At 41.3% G+C, this 20,526-nt stretch overlaps 1 protein-coding gene across 5 annotated transcripts in view; it reads left to right on the top strand.

Annotated features, from left to right (window-relative positions):
* Positions 1-20,526, top strand: part of LOC139761104 (beta-alanyl-dopamine/carcinine hydrolase-like) — a 113,628-nt gene that overhangs the window by 62,320 nt on the left and 30,782 nt on the right. For 2 of the 5 annotated variants that reach the window (XM_071685029.1, XM_071685004.1), the window contains exons 1-3: positions 63-227; positions 18,377-18,478; positions 19,414-19,542. In XM_071685029.1, the coding sequence (XP_071541130.1) occupies positions 78-227; positions 18,377-18,478; positions 19,414-19,542 (381 nt within the window). In that variant the 5' untranslated portion in view covers positions 63-77. Of the gene's footprint in view, positions 1-62; positions 228-18,376; positions 18,479-19,413; positions 19,543-20,526 lie in introns of those variants that run through there. The other 3 variants (XM_071685028.1, XM_071685024.1, XM_071685013.1) reach the window with 2 other exon arrangements.

The raw sequence follows: 20,526 nt of genomic DNA, 5'->3' as shown, positions 1-20,526 counted from the left end.
TTTAAGATAAATGTTTACCTTAGTACTAACAGTTATATAGATGTCATTTACATAATATTAGAGAATCTTAGTATGTTATGGTACTTCCTTTTAGAAGACAATTGTCATTTTTTTGGAGTGGTAAGTTGGTAACACCGCCAAATGAAGCGTGGGTCAGTATCTCGGTGGACAGATGTAAAGAAGTGCTTTCGTCTCCTCACAACACGGACAGCACACCCAAGGGCTCTGTAAGTACTAACGATGATGGACAGAGACAGATATGTAGAAAATCTGTGTTAGTTTACAGGTACTGATTTCGATTTTTGCCGCAAGACAGGAGAGTTTATTGGGAACTAACCATTCAGTTGGTGTTGGCGCAAAAGGATACAGATTGCATGAAAGATCTCGGGATTGGGCTTCAGTGAAATACATTATAGGTTACAAAGTGAAAAAATTTAGTTTGCATTGAGCAACACTGAATGAATGCTTTGATGATTTGCACAGTAAGTGAAGTGTACAGCCGTTAAACAATAATGTTTGGATGACGGTTCAGGTTATATAACAAATGAGCTATTTACAATAAGTAAAGTTATGATACTTTTCAAGTATCCGAGGTAGAGCATTACTGTGGATGAAATGTTCAAATATACCTTGTAATGTTTGGTTTAAGGATCGTCCCTTAACTTGCTAAAATTACATTAGTCAAGGATATGTAATGTGGCGAAACTGCCCTCATGCAAAACTAACATCCTTAGTAGAGTACACAGAGCTCGCCTAACCTCACTTGGAGAACATCTAAAACACGAATATTTACTTAAGTCAGTGAAACAAAAAATCTACTTGGTTATTTTCTTAAGAAATAGTCAATGAAGAATCTCTCTCTAAAGGCCTGTCTACACGAGCGGGCCTGATCGGCGGGCTTGCCCGTTAACGGGCATATTTGACGGGCAAACGATCAAATTGCCCGAAAGCCAGCCAAGCGAAATCACTGAACTGGTGCCCGGTAGCTGGAGTTTCTACCCTGCCAGACGCAAGATAATATCGTGAACCCACAGCGGGCCTACATCCCACTCCCACGGCATAGTAGCACAGTGAACATTTAACGATGGCAGCCCAGGATAACTCTAGTGAGCCACCAACAATTTTTTGGTCTAAAGCACTTACTAGTACTTTGATTGACCTTTATCGTAAGAATCCATGTTTATGGAATGTGAAGCTGAAATGCTATAAGAACAGAGACAAACGCATAACAGCAGTGAAGGCTATTGCTGCGGAGATGAGAGAGCATGGTTCTTCCGTTACGACGGATGACATAAAAAAGAAAATAGACACGCTGCGTAACCAATTTCGGCGTGAATGCAAGAAAGTAAAGCATTCACAGAAGTCAGGAGCTGGGAGTGAGGATATCTATGTACCTAAATTGTGGTGCTTCTATGACCTGATTTTCCTCTATGACAGTGATAATCCAAGACCTTCATTGTCAAACTTGGACACAAGCCAAAACACTGGGAATGGTGAGGATACGTCTTTACACCATATCCTTTTCTTCTTTTTCTTCTCGAGACACAAAGCTATTATCATAGAGCATAAAATCTTTTTCTTGACAACGCTAGGCACCATGGTTCTCGTACCGCACTCCACCCGCTACTGGCAACATCGTCGGGCAGGCCCGGCTGTTCATCACTTCGGTCGTGTGGACAACATTCACGGGCAGGCCCGCCAGAATTTGCTCGTTAACGGGCAAACCCGCCGATCAGGCCCGCTCGTGTAGACAGGCCTTAACAAAGCAATAGACGGGTCAATTTTCTTTCAAAACTCGATGAAATCATTCAAAACATTTGATAAGATTTCCAAAAGTTCACGAAATGTTCACATCCAGGATGTTCACTATTTAACAGAAAGCTAGATGACTTTATTTAAATCGCAATTTAGTTCAGTGTGGCCAGATCACACACTTTTACCCTAATTGCCTCCATCCACAGTACCACTTTGTCACCCTCTCACGTCCTGTTCCAACACTACACCCACATAATGATCTGCCTCACAACCCTAGTGTAATTCACTAGTGCTACCCAACACTCCCTCATTAGCGTGATCCTCCAGCTTAGCCCTAACATCCGCTCAGTCTTTCAACAACTTGGAAAGATTGTATGCCTCCACAGAACTGGTTAGATCTCGCCTGCACATCTCTTATCCCTGTGATGTACAACGAAAAGACTTAGCTAGGACGCCATTAGGTGAACATGTGAATGTCTTGTGTTTATTTCATTTTTCTATGCTTTATTAATTTTTTGTTTTGGGTAGGGGAAGAGAGTAGCTAATATAGGCTTTGTTCACTGCGTATATCAGTGGATGACTGGGGTCTCTCTTTGTGGCTTGAGGCTCTGTGGGAAGTGGCCAGGTCTCCCGATGTGTCTGTGCCGTATGTCAACGTTGCCTTCAAGTCCCGGCCATACTTTGCGTTGTCTCCCATACCTCTGTGCCGATTGTTTCTTTATCAGTCGTTTGTGCTGGTTTTCGGTGTTTTTAGTGTTGGGGTTTTTCTAATTTGTGACGAATCGTTTTGTATCCACTGTAACTTTAGCATGCATGATTTCGAGGCGAGGAACGCTGGTATGGAAGAGTAGGTTAGGTTATAGCCTTGACGAGGCGTAGTTCTTTGTTATGTGGAAGGTGTTAGAGTACAACTGTACTGACTGTCCAAGGCCGATGGTATTGAGCGTATCTCGTATTGATAGGATCTAATAAAGAACTTCGTGATAATGTGTGACTTCATATTCTGCCGCTCTGGTGCGTTATCTTGCTTCCCAGTGTGATTTAGGTCGATGAGTATTGCTAGGAGCGCTATATTGAGAAATTTGTTTGTTTTCATCCATTTCTTTTCGAAATTGTTTAGTTAGGTTGGCCTTTTGTACTAAAAGAGGGGTGTGTTAAGGGAGGGAGTTGTTGGCGCCATCTGCGTGAAAGATGTCCATGCACATGACTCCATCTGGTAAGGGAGCGGTAGTTTAACAAGATGTGAATACCGCTGATGATAGACAGGCTACCAAGAGCTGACACGGGCTCTAGGGAAGAGTTAGCCTATAGTTCCTCTAGTCTCCATGTAAGAGGAGGATATGGAGTAGCCCGCCTGACAGAAGAAAATCTTAAGATACCGATTAAGATATTTTATTCAAATCACACACACACAATATATATATATATATATATATATATATATATATATATATATATATATATATATATATATATTTTTTTTTTTTTTTTTTTTTTTTTTTTTTTTTATACTTTGTCGCTGTCTCCCGCGTTTGCGAGGTAGCGCGAGGAAACAGACGAAAGAAATGGCCCAACCCCCATACACACGTACATACACACGTCCACACACGCAAATATACATACCTACACAGCTTTCCATGGTTTACCCCAGACGCTTCACATGCCCTGATTCAATCCACCGACAGCACGTCAACCCCTGTATACCACATCGCTCCAATTCACTCTATTCCTTGCCCTCCTTTCACCCTCCTGCATGTTCAGGCCCCGATCACACAAAATCTTTTTCACTCCATCTTTCCACCTCCAATTTGGTCTCCCTCTTCTCCTCGTTCCCTCCACCTCCGACACATATATCCTCTTGGTCAATCTTTCCTCACTCATTCTCTCCATGTGCCCAAACCATTTCAAAACACCCTCTTCTGCTCTCTCAACCACGCTCTTTTTATTTCCACACATCTCTCTTACCCTTACGTTACTTACTCGATCAAACCACCTCACACCACACATTGTCCTCAAACATCTCATTTCCAGCACATCCATCCTCCTGCGCACAACTCTATCCATAGCCCACGCCTCGCAACCATACAACATTGTTGGAACCACTATTCCTTCAAACATACCCATTTTTGCTTTCCGAGATAATGTTCTCGACTTCCACACATTTTTCAAGGCTCCCAAAATTTTCGCCCCCTCCCCCACCCTATGATCCACTTCCGCTTCCATGGTTCCATCCGCTGACAGATCCACTCCCAGATATCTAAAACACTTCACTTCCTCCAGTTTTTCTCCATTCAAACTCACCTCCCAATTGACTTGACCCTCAACAATGGAAGTAAGGGGAGTGGGGGAGGAATGGGATGTATTTAGGGAATCAGTGATGGATTGCGCAAAAGATGCTTGTGGCATGAGAAGAGTGGGAGGTGGGCTGTTTAGAAAGGGTAGTGAGTGGTGGGATGAAGAAGTAAGAGTATTAGTGAAAGAGAAGAGAGAGGCATTTGGACGATTTTTGCAGGGAAAAAATGCAATTGAGTGGGAGAAGTATAAAAGAAAGAGACAGGAGGTCAAGAGAAAGGTGCAAGAGGTGAAAAAAAGGGCAAATGAGAGTTGGGGTGAGAGACTATCAGTAAATTTTAGGGAGAATAAAAAGATGTTCTGGAAGGAGGTAAATAGGGTGCGTAAGACAAGGGAGCAAATGGGAACTTCAGTGAAGGGCGTAAATGGGGAGGTGATAACAAGTAGTGGTGATGGGAGAAGGAGATGGAATGAGTATTTTGAAGGTTTGTTGAATGTGTCTGATGACAGAGTGGCAGATATAGGGTGTTTTGGTCGAGGTGGTGTGCAAAGTGAGAGGGTTAGGGAAAATGATTTGGTAAACAGAGAAGAGGTAGTAAAAGCTTTGCGGAAGATGAAAGCCGGCAAGGCAGCAGGTTTGGATGGTATTGCAGTGGAATTTATTAAAAAAGGGGGTGACTGTATTGTTGACTGGTTGGTAAGGTTATTTAATGTATGTATGACTCATGGTGAGGTGCCTGAGGATTGGCGGAATGCGTGCATAGTGCCATTGTACAAAGGCAAAGGGGATAAGAGTGAGTGCTCAAATTACAGAGGTATAAGTTTGTTGAGTATTCCTGGTAAACTATATGGGAGGGTATTGATTGAGAGGGTGAAGGCATGTACAGAGCATCAGATTGGGGAAGAGCAGTGCGGTTTCAGAAGTGGTAGAGGATGTGTGGATCAGGTGTTTGCTTTGAAGAATGTATGTGAGAAATACTTAGAAAAGCAAATGGATTTGTATGTAGCATTTATGGATCTGGAGAAGGCATATGATAGAGTTGATAGAGATGCTCTGTGGAAGGTATTAAGAATATATGGTGTGGGAGGCAAGTTGTTAGAAGCAGTGAAAAGTTTTTATCGAGGATGTAAGGCATGTGTACGTGTAGGAAGAGAGGAAAGTGATTGGTTCTCAGTGAATGTAGGTTTGCGGCAGGGGTGTGTGATGTCTCCATGGTTGTTTAATTTGTTTATGGATGGGGTTGTTAGGGAGGTAAATGCAAGAGTCCTGGAAAGAGGGGCAAGTATGAAGTCTGTTGGGGATGAGAGAGCTTGGGAAGTGAGTCAGTTGTTGTTCGCTGATGATACAGCGCTGGTGGCTGATTCATGTGAGAAACTGCAGAAGCTGGTGACTGAGTTTGGTAAAGTGTGTGGAAGAAGAAAGTTAAGAGTAAATGTGAATATATATATATATATATATATATATATATATATATATATATATATATATATATATATATATATATATAGTATCCCTAGGGATAGGGGAGAAAGAATACTTCCCACGTATTCCCTGCGTGTCGTAGAAGGCGACTAAAAGGGAAGGGAACGGGGGGCTGGAAATCCTTCCCTCTTTTTTTTTTTTTTTAAACTTTCCAAAAGAAGGAACAAAGAAGGGGGCCAGGTGAGAATATTCCCTCAAAGGTCCAGTCCTCTTTTCTTAACGCTACCTCGCTAACGCGGGAAATGGCGAATAGTATGAAGGCAAGAATATATATATATATATATATATATATATATATATATATATATATATATATATATATATATATATATATTATTTTGCTTTGTCGCTGTCTCCCGCGCCTGCGAGGTAGCGCAAGGAAACAGACGAAAGAAATGGCCCAACCCACCCCCACACACATGCACACACACACACGTACACACACGCAAACATACACACCCACACATCCCAACGTACACACATATATACACACACAGACACTCACATAGACACACATGCACACAATTCACACTGTCTGCCCCTACTCACCTCCATCGCCACCCCGCTACACACGGAATAACATCCCCCTCCCCCCTCATGTGCGCGAGGCAGGGCCAGAAAAAGACAACAAAGGCCCCATTCGCTCACACTCAGTCTCCAGCTGTCATGCAATAATGCCCGAAACCACAGCTCCCTTTCCACATCCAGACCCCACACAACTTTCCACGGTTTACCCCAGACGCTTCACATGCCCTGATTCAATCCATTGACAGCACGTCGACCCCGGTATACCACATCGATCCAATTCACTCTATTCTTGCCCGCCTTTCACCCTCCTGCATGTTCAGGCCCCGATCACTCAATCTTTTTCACTCCATCTTTCCACCTCCAATTTGGTCTCCCACTTCTCCTCGTTCCCTCCACCTCCGACACGTATATCCTCTTGGTCAATCTTTCCTCACTCATTCTCTCCATGTGCCCAAACCATTTCAAAACACCCTCTTCTGCTCTCTCAACCACGCTCTTTTTATTTCCACACATCTCTCTTACCCTTACATTACTTACTCGATCAAACCACCTCACACCACATATTGTCCTCAAACATCTCATTTCCAGCACATCCATCCTCCTGCGCACAACTCTATCCATAGCCCACGCCTCGCAACCATACAATATTGTTGGAACCACTATTCCTTCAAACATAGCCATTTTTGCTTTCAGAGATAATGTTCTCGACTTCCACACACTCTTCAAGGCTCCCAGGATTTTCGCCCCCTCCCCCACCCTATGATTTACTTCCGCTTCCATGGTTCCATCCGCTGCCAGATCCACTCCCAGATATCTAAAACACTTTACTTCCTCCAGTTTTTCTCCATTCAAACTTACCTCCCAATTGACTTGACCCTCAACCCTACTGTACCTAATAACCTTACTCTTATTCACATTTACTCTTAACTTTCTTCTTTCACACACTTTACCAAACTCAGTCACCAGCTTCTGCAGTTTCTCACATGAATCAGCCACCAACGCTTTATCATCAGCGAACAACAACTGACTCACTTCCCAAGCTCTCTCATCCCCAACAGACTGCATACTTCCCCCTCTTTCCAAAACTCTTGCATTCACCTCCCTAACAACCCCATCCATAAACAAGTTAAACAACCATGGAGACATCACACACCCCTGCCGCAAACCTACATTCACTGAGAACCAATCACTTTCCTCTCTTCCTACACGTACACATGCCTTACATCCTCGATAAAAACTTTTCACTGCTTCTAACAACTTGCCTCCCACACCATATATTCTTAGTACCTTCCACAGAGCATATCTATCAACTCTATCATATGCCTTCTCCAGATCCATAAATGCTACATACATATATATATGATTTACTTGATCACCGTTTCCCGTGTTAACGAGGTAGCGTCAGGAAACACGAAGAATGGCCCAACCACTCATATACACATATACATAAAAGCCCATACACGCACATATAACATGCACAGACATATACATTTATACACATGCACATATTCATACTTGCTTGCCTTTATCCATTCCTGGCGCTACCTCGCCTCTCAGGAAACAGCATCGCTTCCCCCTGCTTCAGCGAGGTAGCGTCCAGAAAGACAAAAAAAAAAAAAAAGAAAGCCACATTCGTTCACACTCAGTCTCTAGCTGTCATATGCAAACAAAAGCCCCGCAGACCTTTCCATGGTTTACCCCAGACACTTCACATTCCCTGGTTCAATCCATTGGCAGCACGTCGATCCCGGTATACCACATCGTTCCAGTTTACTCTATTCCTTGCACTCCTCTCATTTTCCTGTATGTTCAGGCCCTGATTGCTAAAATTTTTAACTCCATCCTTCCACCTCTAATTTGGTCTCCCACTTCTCTTTGTTTCCTTCGCCTCTAACACATACATCCTTTTGTCAATCTTTCCTCACTCATTGTCTCCATACGTCCAAGCCGTTTCAACACACCCTCTTCTACACTCTCAACCACACTCTCTTTATTACCACGCATCTCTCTTACCCTTTCTTTACTTACTCGATCAAACCACCCCACACCACACAATGTCCTCAGAAATTCATTTCCAACAAATCCACCCTCCTCCGTACAACCCTATCTATAGCCCATGCCTCGCAACCATATAATATTGTTGAAAGCACAATTCCTTCTAACATATCCATTTTTGCTCTCCAATATAAAGTTCTCTCTTTCCACACATTCTTCATCGCTCCCAGAACCTTTGCCTCTGCTCCCACCATGTCACTCGCTTCCGCTTCCATGGGTCCATTCGCTGCCAAGTCCACTCCCAGATATCTAAAACACTTCGTTTCCAACAATTTTTTTCCTTTCAGACCTGCATCTCGACAAACTTATCCCTCAACCCTGCTAACCTAATAACCTTGCTCTTATTCACATTTACTCTCAACTTTCTCCTTTCACACACTTCCAAACTCAGTCATCAACTTCTGCACTTTCCCTCTCCAATTAGCTACCAGTGCTGCATCATCGGTGAACAACAACCGACATCCCAGGCCCTCTCATCCCCAGCTGATTGAATACTCGCCCCTCTCTCCAAAACTCTTGCTTTTACCTCCCTAACCACCCCATCCATAAACAAATTTACCAACCACAAGGACATCACACACACCTGCCACAGACCGACCTTCACTGGGAACCAATCTCTCTCCTCTCTTCCAACTCTTATACATGCCTAACATCCTTGATAAAGACTTATCACTGCTTCAGACAGCTTACCTCCCACTCCATACATTCTTAAGACCTTCCACAAAAGCATCTCTATCAACCCTATCGTATGGGTTCCCCAGATCCATAAATGCTACATGCAAATCCATCTATTTTTCAAGTATTTCTCATACACATTCTTCAAAGTAAACACCTGATCCACACATCCTCTACCGCTTTTGAAACCACACAGCTGTTCCCCAATCTGATGCTCTTTACATGCTTTCACCCTCTCAGTCAATACCCTCTCATACAATTTTCCAGGAATACTCGACAAACTAATGCCTCTTTAGTTTGAACACTCACCTTTATCCCCTTTGCCTTTGTACACTGGCACTATACATGCATTCCGCCAATCCTCAGGCACTTCTCCATGGTCCATACATATATTGAATATCCTTACCAACCAGTCAACAACAGTCACCCCCTTTCTTAGTAAATTTGACTTCAATCCATCCAAACACGCCGCCTTGCCGGATTTCATCCTCCACAAGGCTTTCGCCACCTCTTCACTCTTAACTAAACCATTCTTTCTGACCCTCTCATTTCGCACACCACCCCGACCAAAATACCCTACATCTGCCACTTTATCATCAAACACATTCAACATACCTTCAAAATACTCACTCCATCTTTTTCTCACTTCATCATTACCTGTTATCACTTCCCCTCTTGCCCCCTTGACCAATGTTTCCATTTGTTCTCTTTGTCTTTCGCACGTTATTTACCTGTTTCCAAAACATTTCTTATTCTCCCTAAAGTTATTATCTAGCCCAACTATTATTTGCCCTCTTTTTCAACCCTTGCATCTTCTTGACCCTTGGCCGCTGCCTTTTATATATCTCCCAGTCATTTGCACTCCCTCCTTGTAAGTACCGTCCAAACGCCTCTCTTTTCTCTTTCACTAGCATCTTTACTTTTTCTTCCCACTACATACTACCTTACCTCCCACCTTTCTAATGCCACATGCATCTTTTGCACATGCCATCACTGCTTTCCTAAGTACATTCCATTCCTCACCCACTCCCCTCACGTCATTTGATCTCACCTTTTGCCGTTCTACAAACAACCTTCCCTGGTACATCCTCATACAAGTCTCCTCTCCAAGCTCACTCTCACCACTCTTTTCTCCCCATCAGATAGTTAACGAAAACGAATAGCTGTTTATCGACGAAAAGTTGGTGCATTCGGTATTTGCCATGTCTTAGAATATCATTTTGTTTATCACGTATCCACACACAGAGAGGGAGACCTGTTGTGAAAGACCATTACTTCGCCATGATTCATCCAGTGTTGGCGAAATCCATCACAACTATGTCCTGTCATATGCTCCCCGGTATGTGTGTTTCAAATTTCTGCTTTGACCACTTGTTGGCTATCCCTTACGAATAACAGGTTACTGAAGTAACATTTCCCCCCAGCTCCTCGTGATCTGAGTAAGAATAATCTTATCACTGATCTAACCTTCCCTTGCACTCAAGGTCAGATGATCACAATAATTGTTCTGAAAAATTCAGGCCAGCACCAGCTTTCTGCAGCAGGAACACGTCTTACTCTTAAACTGGCAACGGTACGCCTCCTCCAGGTTAGATATCGCTTTCCATAACAACTATGGCATTCTAAGCTTCAGATGACCTCAGAGGCATAAAATTAATACTAATGTCCTGTGTTGTGACAGGAACCTTGGTGCTCTGTTTACTTTTTGTTAGATTTCCGGTAATTTAAGATATATATATATATATTTTTTTTTTTTTTTTTTTTTTTTTTTTACTTTGTCGCTGTCTCCCGCGTTTGCGAGGTAGCGCAAGGAAACAGACGAAAGAAATGGCCCAACCCCCCCCCCCCATACACATTTATATACATACGTCCACACACGCAAATATACATACCTACACATTGTCCTCAAACATCTCATTTCCAGCACATCCATCCTCCTGCGCACAACTCTATCCATAGCCCACGCCTCGCAACCATACAACATTGTTGGAACCACTATTCCTTCAAACATAGCCATTTTTGCTTTCCGAGATAATGTTCTCGACTTCCACACATTCTTCAAGGCTCCCAGGATTTTCGCCCCCTCCCCCACCCTATGATCCACTTCCGCTTCCATGGTTCCATCCGCTGCCAGATCCACTCCCAGATATCTAAAACACTTTACTTCCTCCAGTTTTTCTCCATTCAAACTTACCTCCCAATTGACTTGACCCTCAACCCTACTGTACCTAATAACCTTGCTCTTATTCACATTTACTCTTAACTTTCTTCTTTCACACACTTTACCAAACTTAGTCACCAGCTTCTGCAGTTTCTCGCATGAATCAGCCACCAGCGCTGTATCATCAGCGAACAACAACTGACTCACTTCCCAAGCTCTCTTATCCTCAACAGACTTCATACTTGCCCCTCTTTCCAAAACTCTTGCATTCACCTCCCTAACAACCCCATCCATAAACAAATTAAACAACCATGGAGACATCACACACCCCTGCCGCAAACCTACATTCAATGAGAACCAATCACTTTCCTCTCTTCCTACACGTACACATGCCTTACATCCTCGATAAAAACTTTTCACTGCTTCTAACAACTTGCCTCCCACACCATATATTCTTAATACCTTCCACAGAGCATCTCTATCAACTCTATCATATGCCTTCTCCAGATCCATGAATGCTACATACAAATCCATTTGCTTTTCTAAGTATTTCTCACATACATTCTTCAAAGCAAACACCTGATCCACACATCCTCTACCACTTCTGAAACCACACTGCTCTTCCCCAATCTGATGCTCTGTACATGCCTTCACCCTCTCAATCAATACCCTCCCATATAATTTACCAGGAATACTCAACAAACTTATACCTCTGTAATTTGAGCACCCACCCTTATCCCCTTTGCCTTTGTACAATGGCACTATGCACGCATTCCGCCAATCCTCAGGCACCTCACCATGAGTCATACATACATTAGATAACCTTACCAACCAGTCAATAATACAGTCACCCCCTTTTTTAATAAATTCCACTGCAATACCATCCAAACCTGCTGCCTTGCCGGCTTTCATCTTCCGCAAAGCTTTTACTACCTCTTCTCTGTTTACCAAATCATATGTATATATATATATATATATATATATATATATATATATATATATATATATATATATATATATATTATTTATTCCTTTGAGTCCACGGGAAAATAAAGCACGATAAGTTCCCAAATGCACTTTCGTGTAATAATCACATCATCAAGGGAGATAAAAGAAAGAAATATAAGTCAGTTGATATACAACTAAGAGACGTAGCTAGGACGCCATTTGGTAAATAAGTGCGTGTCCAAGATAGACAACGAGCATATCATAAACTTTTTATGTGGACAAGAAGGGGAATTCTTTACAAATTTCATCAACAATAAAGCTATCCAATTTGTATAGACTTTTACTAATATTAAGGTTATAATTCTTTGTGTATTTAATAATAAAAGATCCAATGATATTTCTCTTGGTATTGGGGTTAGTTAATAGTTAATAACTAAGATGGCATTACTCCAGTCAGTACAATGATCGTAGTTTTTAACGTGATTAAACAAGACATTTGATTCTTGTCCTGTTCTTATACTATATTTATGCTGTTTAAGTCTAACAGAAAGACCCTTGCCAGTCTGCCCAGCATAGAACTTATCACAATTTCTACATGGCGCTTTATAGATGCATTCAGGAGAATTTTCTGGTGTGTTCCTGATTAAGATATTCTTTATAGTATTATTGTTGCTAAAGGCAACATTTACATTAAAGGATTTAAGCAACATGGGAAGTAAAATCATTATTAAAAGGGAGGACTAAAAGATTCTTGGTGTCAATGGGAGGTTTGGGTTTAACCCTTTAAAATGATTTATCAATGAAAGATCTAGGGTACTGTAACATGGATCCAAAAGAATATACCTTCTCAAACTCATCATCAATAAACTCTCGACTGCAAATACGTAGTGCCCTAAGAAACAGATTGAAATGATAATTTAACTCTGTCATGTTGAAATGAGTAATAATGGATATATTAGCATACATTGGTATTTTTTTGTATATGCTAAACTTAACCTTGTTGCCTTGCCTCTGGATCATGCAGTCTAAGAATGGTAACATTATTATTTTCATTTTCTACAGTAAATTTGATGGAAGGTATTGAATTAAGTAAGGGGAGAAATGTTTGTAAATTTTCATTTGTTGGCCAAACACAAAGAACATCATCTACTTACCTGAACCAAATTGCATTAGATGGGAAGATATCCTGTACTAAGTAATTTTTATATGGAATTCTTTGAAACAAAATTTCTAAAATCCTTTAGTGTAAATGTTGCCTTCAGCACCAATAATACTATAAAGAATATCTTAATCAGGAACTCGCTAGAAAATTCTGGGTGCATCTATAAAGTACCATGTAGATTTTGTAATAAGTTTTATGCTGGGCAGACTGGTAGAAATCTTTCTGTTAGCAACATAAATATAGTATAAGAACAGGACAAGAATCAAATGCCTTGTTTAATCACATTAAAAACTACGATCATTGTACTGACTGGAATAATGCCATCTCAGTTATTAGCTAACTCCAGTACCACGAGAAATATCATTGAATCTTCTATTATCAAATACAAAGAATTATAACCTTGATATTTGAGAAAGTCTATACAAATTGGATTGCTTTATTGTTGATAAAATTTGTAAACAATTCCCCTTCTTGTCCACATAATATGTTTATGATACCCTCGTCTGTCTTGGACAATCACTTGTTTACCAAATGGCGCCCTCGCTACGTCTCTTCGTCGTGTATCAACTGACATTTCTTTCTCGTATATCTCCTGATGATGTGATTATTACAAGAAAGTGCACTTGGGAACTTATCGTGTTTCATTTTCTCCGTGGACTCATCACGCGCAAAAATGTGATCCTTTCCAATATATAATATATATATAGATAGATAATGTTGATCAAACATGTGGCAAAATGTTTGTGGAGACAGTCCAGCTCATCAGGTGCCAATAATTAATAGTTATTTAAATTCCAACATCACAACAGAAGTACTTTCTGGCGCCTACCATCAAACAACACAACGCTAGCCGACGTTGACCGTTTAAGGAAGAGTGGGGGATGCCTTGTGGTTAAGGGGAGTTGTTTTGGGTAACTAGATCTGTCTTGGACCAATCTTTTCTTGTTTTTTCATCTTGTTGATTCTTTCATGATGATTTTTGTTAACATGATGGGCTTTAAAGTTGCTTGGGGACAAATTAAAGTTCTTATTAGCAGTCGGATTAATGACGTTGCGTGTGGCATAATCAGCAGAAGGATATATAATAACTGTATTTCGAAGGTCTACAAGGTAATCGTTTTCATGACAGTGTTTAGCGATCGTATTTTTGTAGTCATCCCTCTGTACTGTGAGTGACGATGCCAGTAACATCTGTTTCAGTTTTTCCGGTTTGGCCAATGTATACATCTTTACATGCCTTAGGCTTGACGACATAAACGCTCTCAATTGTTGGATGATTTGGCCTACTTTCAGTTAAGGTCTTACTGATAGTGTGTTGTACTGGAAGACAACATCAATAGCACTGTTTTTAGTACCTGTCTTACATTAGGTAAGTTGGGAGAATAGGGCAATGCTAAACATTTAGATCAATCATAATTTTTTGCATTTTTGTTGACAAATGTCTTCTCAGCTTTCCAGTAAGCCTTGTTCACAAACTACTTAGGATAACAGAACTGCCTAAAGATAACGTCTTATATGACTACATTCGTCAACCAGGCTTATGGGATCACATATCCATAGTGCTCTTAAGAACAAGGACATAATAACCACAGACATTTACAGGAGAATCATGTACTGAAAAGAATTTATATATATCTGAGTTGGTAGGTTTCCTGTAGATCTTTTAGGACTAATGGTCAGATTCTGTAGTTAACACATCAAGAAACGGCAGTTTGCCTTCTTTTTCCCATTCCACCTTGCAAGTGATAGTGAGGTAAATGGTATTTGATTCATTAAAGAAAACATCACAATCTTGGGAGGATGGCCATAAGGACCACACATCATCCACGTATCTAGACCAGACTTTTGGGTGATTATTGATTGAAGTTAGAATTTCAATCTCGAAGTATTCCATGAATAAGTTACTGATGATAGGATTAAGTGGATTTCCCATTGCAAGACCATATCGCTTTCTATAAGATTACCTTCATTATCTTGAAAAACATTGTTGATAACACAAAGCTGTATTAAGTCAATGAAAGTTTTTACGGGCAAGGGCAAAGCAAGACTGAGATCAGAAAATTTCCTCCTTAGGTATGTGATGGTTTCATCAATGGGGGTTTTAGTGAAAAGGGAATTCACATCAAAACTAATGAGTTTATGATCAGGCAAATTAATGTTCTTGAATTTATTTACAAAATCTAAGCTATCAATATCATGTGATGGATAGATTTTTCTTTGAACATTGATAAGGTGTTTTGTTATTTACACAATTTATAATCAGATGAATTAAAAGAGGAGATAATTGGTCTGAGGAGACATCCATCTTTATGATTTATTCAGTGTTATTAATGGGAATGGGGTAGTGCTTTTGGAGCTGTGCTGAAAAAATATTAGTAATTGGGAATACCTGATTTAAAAAGACAGATATACAAGTATACGGATGTGAGGAGGAGAGATGGTCAACGGCCATTATTAAGGCGTGTAACAGAGATTTTTGGATGTAAATGTGCTGAGAGGGGCAGCTCGTGGGATATCTGATCACTCTTTTAGAGGCGAAGATGAAGATTTGTGGGGGTTTTCAAAATAGGAAACACTGTTTGGGAGAGAAGAGTAGTGCGAATAAGTGAGCTTAGAAAGGAGACATGTGTGAAGAAATACTGTGAGAGAGAGAGTGTAGAATGGCAAACGGTGAGAGCAAATGAAGCAAGGGGAGTGGGTGAGGAATTGGAGGGATTTATGGAAGCAGTGATAGTATGTACAAAAGATGCATGTGGCATGCGAAAAGTGGGAGGTGGGCAGATTACAAATGGTAGTGAGTGGAGGGATGAAGTAAAGTTGCAAGTGAAAGACGAAAGGGAGGCATTGAAGTGGTACTTACAAGGAAGGAGTGTGAATGATTTGGAGATATGTAAAAGAGAACTGTAGGAGGTCAAGAGGAAAGTGCAGTGGTTGAAAAAGAGGGAAAACGAAGGTTGGGATGAGAGGGTCATTAAATTTTAGGGAAAATAGAGATGTTTTGGAAGGTGATAAATAATGTTCGGGGAGGCAAGAGAACATCGGTGAAGAGAGCAAAAGGGGAAGTGATAACAGATAGAGATAAAGTGAATAAGAGATGGAGTGAGTATTTTGAAGGATTGTTGAATGTATTTGATGATAGAGTGATAGATTTAGGATGTTTTAGTCAAGGTGAAATGCGAAGTGAGAGTTCGAGAGAGTGTTTTGGTTAAGAGAGAAGAGGTGGTGAAAGCCTTGCGAAGGATGAAATACGGCTGAAGTGGATGGTATTGCAGTTGAATTTACTTGGAAAGGGGGTGACTTTGTTGTTGATTGGTTGGTAAGGATGTTCAGCGTACGTGTGTATGGATCATGAGGTGCCTGAGGATTGGTGGAATGCATGTATAGTTCCATTGTATAAAGGTAGAGGGGATAAACGTGAGTGTCAAACCAAAGACTTATAAGTTTATTGAGTATACCTGGTAAGGGTATTGATTGAGATGGTGAAGGCATGTACAGAGCATCAGACTGGGAAGGAGCAGTGTGGTTTCAGAAGTGGTAGAGGATGTGTGGATCAGGTGTTTGCTTTAAAGAATGAGTGGAAAAATATTAAGAACAGATGAATTTGTATGCGGCATTTATGGTTCTGGAGAAAGCATATGGTAGCGTTGATAGATACGTTTTGTGGAAGGTCTTAATGATATATGGTTTGGAAGGTAAGCTGCCAGAAGCGTTGAGAAGTTTTTATCAAGTAAGGCGTGTGTGCGAGTAGGAAGAGAGAAGAGTGGATGGTTTCCAGTGAAGGTTGGTCTGCACAAGGGTGTGTGATGTCACCATGGTTGTTTAATGTGTTTATGGATGGGATGGTGAGGGAGGTAAATGTAAGTCTTAGAGAGAGAAGGGCGAATATGCAGTCTGTGAGTCAGTTATTGTTTGTTGACGATGCAGCACTGGTGACTGACTCAAGCGAGAAATTGCAGTTGGTGACTGAGTTTGGAAGAGTGTGTGCTGTGAAAGGAGAAAGTTGAGAGTGAATGTGAATAAAAGCAAAGTTATTAGGTTCAGCAGGATTGAGGGATATGTTAGTCGGGATGTAAGTTTAAATGGAGAAAAATTGGAGGAGTTGAAGTGTTTTTACTATCTGGGAGTGGACTTGGCAGCGAATGGAATCATGGAAGCGAAAATGAGTCATAGGGTGGGGGAGGGGGCGAAGGTTCTGGAAGTGATGAAGAATGTGTGGAAAGGGAGAACGTTATCTCGGAGAGCAAAATTGGGTATGTTTGAAAGAACAGTAGTCCCGACAATATTATATGATTGCGAGGCATGAGCGGAGGAGAGTAGATGTTAAAAATGAAATGTTTGAGGACAAAATGTGGTGTGAGGTGGTTTGACCTAGCAAGTAATGAAAGGGTAAGAGATATGTGTGGTAAAAGAAAGAGTGTGGTAGAGAAAGCAGAAGAGGTTGTGTTGAAATGGTTGGGACATACGGACAGAATGAGTGCGGAAACATTGACAGAGAAGATAATTGGGTTAGAGGTGGAGGGAACAAAATGAACAGGAAGACGAAATTGGAGATAGTGAAAAAGATTTTAATCGATCAGGGCTTCAACGTGCAGGGGGGTGAAAGGCGTGCACGGAATAGAGTTAATTGGAGCAATATGTTGCACTGGGGTCGACGTGCTGTCAGTGGATTGCACCAGGGCATGCGAAACGTCTGGGGTAAATCACAGAAAGGTCTGTGGGGCCTGAATGTGGCTTCAAGAGTTGTGGTTTCGGTGCATTGCACATGACAGCTCGTGTATGGATGTGAGCTGTTGTAGCTTTATTCGTCTGTTTCCTGGCTCTACCTCGTTGACGCAGAGGGTGGCGATAGGGTATGGATGAGAGGAGAATACATATATTATCAATTTTTTCTTTTCTTTCGTGTACATATGTGGTTTCCTATGGGGCGGGTTGGTGTCAGGAATGGATGACGGCGAGCATGACTAATATATATATATATATATATATATATATATATATATATATATATATATATATATATATATATATATATATATATATACACACACACACACACACGCATTAATGTGCTTCCTGCACACTTGGTAAATGTTTGACCCTTTAAGCCATCTTGATGAATTTTGGCACAAACATATTTAAGATAATCGTTCACACATTTCGGCCTCCCCTCGTCCAACATCCATGGTCAAGAGGTTATAGCATATGATTGGTATAGGTCTATATAATGTGTGTAAATGTGCAATACGAATATCTGTAACCTGTCATACAGACATACTGTTACATCTAGGAGAAACTTAAACTTCCCATTTTCCCGCAGTGGAATTCAGACACAGCCATGACTGACGCTTCGATACAACGTCGCAATGCCCTCCCGATCCTCTACACCAGCGGAACTTACTACGAAGTGGGTCATGATGTGGTGAGTTCAAGATATGACACTCTGCTGACAAAGAAAATTGAGATTGGTCCCCCCCTCCCCCCTTTAAGGAAGCTGAAATAACGGTCAAAAATATAATTCTTTGGTAAGTTTCTGTTCTTAAACGTGTTTGTTTCGTATTTAAAGGGACATACCAGTGATTTTTTTTCTATTCTTGGAATATCTTAAGCATTTTAAACTCGTGAGGATGATGGTCGGCTTGTTAGGCATGACCCTTTTTACCTGATCTCTAAGGATCAAGTCAAAGGTCAAACCATCACACCTAAAGGTCGAACTTTCGTGATGAAGGGTCTTTTTCGTGCTCAAGGGTCATTTCATCGTGCCCAAGTGTCTCTTCGTCGTGATCATAAAGTGCTACATTGCGGTCGACTATAACCTCTCTTTCCACACACTTCACATTATTCCACGGACCTTAGACCCGTGTCTCACTTCAGCTTCCTTAGTCCCATTCGCTGCCTCATTGACTCCCAGGTATCTAAATCATCCGTGAAGGGTTACTATATCAGTGCCCATACAAAGCACGACTGTATGACTCTGTCTGTAGCACATGGGTACACCTAAACTGTTTGTAATATCTGCCTGGTACCAGAACGAGATTCATAATATCATTTACAATTCCATTATTTTTGTTGGGGAAATATTGCAAGGCTTGGCGAGGAGTGAATGAACGAGTCGACCAGCTAGGCTTGGCGAGGAGTGAATGAACGAGTCGACCAGCTAGGCTTGGCGAGGAGTGAATGAACGAGTCGACCAGCTAGGCTTGGCGAGGAGTGAATGAACGAGTCGACCAGCTAGGCTTGGCGAGGAGTGAATGAACGAGTCGACCAGCTAGGCTTGGCTAGGAGAGAATGAATGAGTCAACCAGTCTGTAAAATGACGCAATGAAAAGTTTTCATTGGCTTCAGTATGATTCGCAGGGCCGGACCTTCCGCAGCCGTATCACAGACTTCCTGGCCTCCATCAAAAACCGTCACACAGGCCTCCTGACCAAGTACAGCACGGGAGAAGGAAAGATCTCGTACGATACCACGTTGGCCACGCTCCAGGTGTGTACCTTCTTAGATCTACCCAGTTATCGTCGTTTGTGTGACTACATGACTGTAGGTATCAGAACACCCCAGATATCGTTACCCCGCTAGATTTAAAATAGTCAGATATCGTTCCTGACCATCCAGTCACCTTGCGTTCATAATCAACCACCCTCCATGTAACATCCTTGATGACCCAGGACACTAAGGTATCTCCTTAAACCACCCCAGACACTCCTGGTATCATCCATTGGCACCCCAGTTATTGTCCATGAATTTAAGACATCCCAGGGATTGTTCTTGATACACCTTCAGGATCGCCCAGTTATCGTCTGTGATCTTGGAATGCATTGTTTCACCACCCCAGACACCACGTACCTCAAAGGTGCTTCATACCTTCCACGATTCCATTCCTCACAAACATTTAATGGGTAAGATTTTTTTTTTTTCTAAATATTCTAAACAATTCAGAAAAACAATATTTAGTAACATACAGGTTTTAAACAATCTGAAATTTGAGGATGTATTATTAGTGATTTTTTTCAGACTTTATTGTCATTTTGCGCACCAAAACCGAAGTTCTCTATCTACAACCAGCCCCCACAGACCTTTCCATGCCTTACCCCAGATGCTTCACATGCCCTGGTTCAGTACATTGACAGCATGTCAATCTCAGTATACGACATGGTTCCAGTTCACTCTATCCTGTGCACGCCTTTCACCCTCCTGCTTGTTCAGGTCCCGATTACTCAAAATCTTTTTCACTCCATCCTTTCATTTTCATCTTCAATTTTGTCTCCCCATTCCCTATGTTCCTTCCACATCTGACACATATAACCTCTTCGTTAGCCTTTCCTCACTAATTCTTTCCATATGTCCAAACCATTTCAGCATGCCCTTTTCTACTCTCAGCCACACTTTTTATTACCATGCATCTTTCTTTCCATTTCATTACTTACTCAGTCAAACCACTCTCCATGACTCTCTAACATCGAACACCAC

The sequence above is a fragment of the Panulirus ornatus genome, chromosome 3 (genome assembly GCF_036320965.1).
Source record: "Panulirus ornatus isolate Po-2019 chromosome 3, ASM3632096v1, whole genome shotgun sequence".
NCBI lineage: Eukaryota > Metazoa > Arthropoda > Malacostraca > Decapoda > Palinuridae > Panulirus > Panulirus ornatus.
This window is presented reverse-complemented; position numbering and strand designations above follow the sequence as displayed.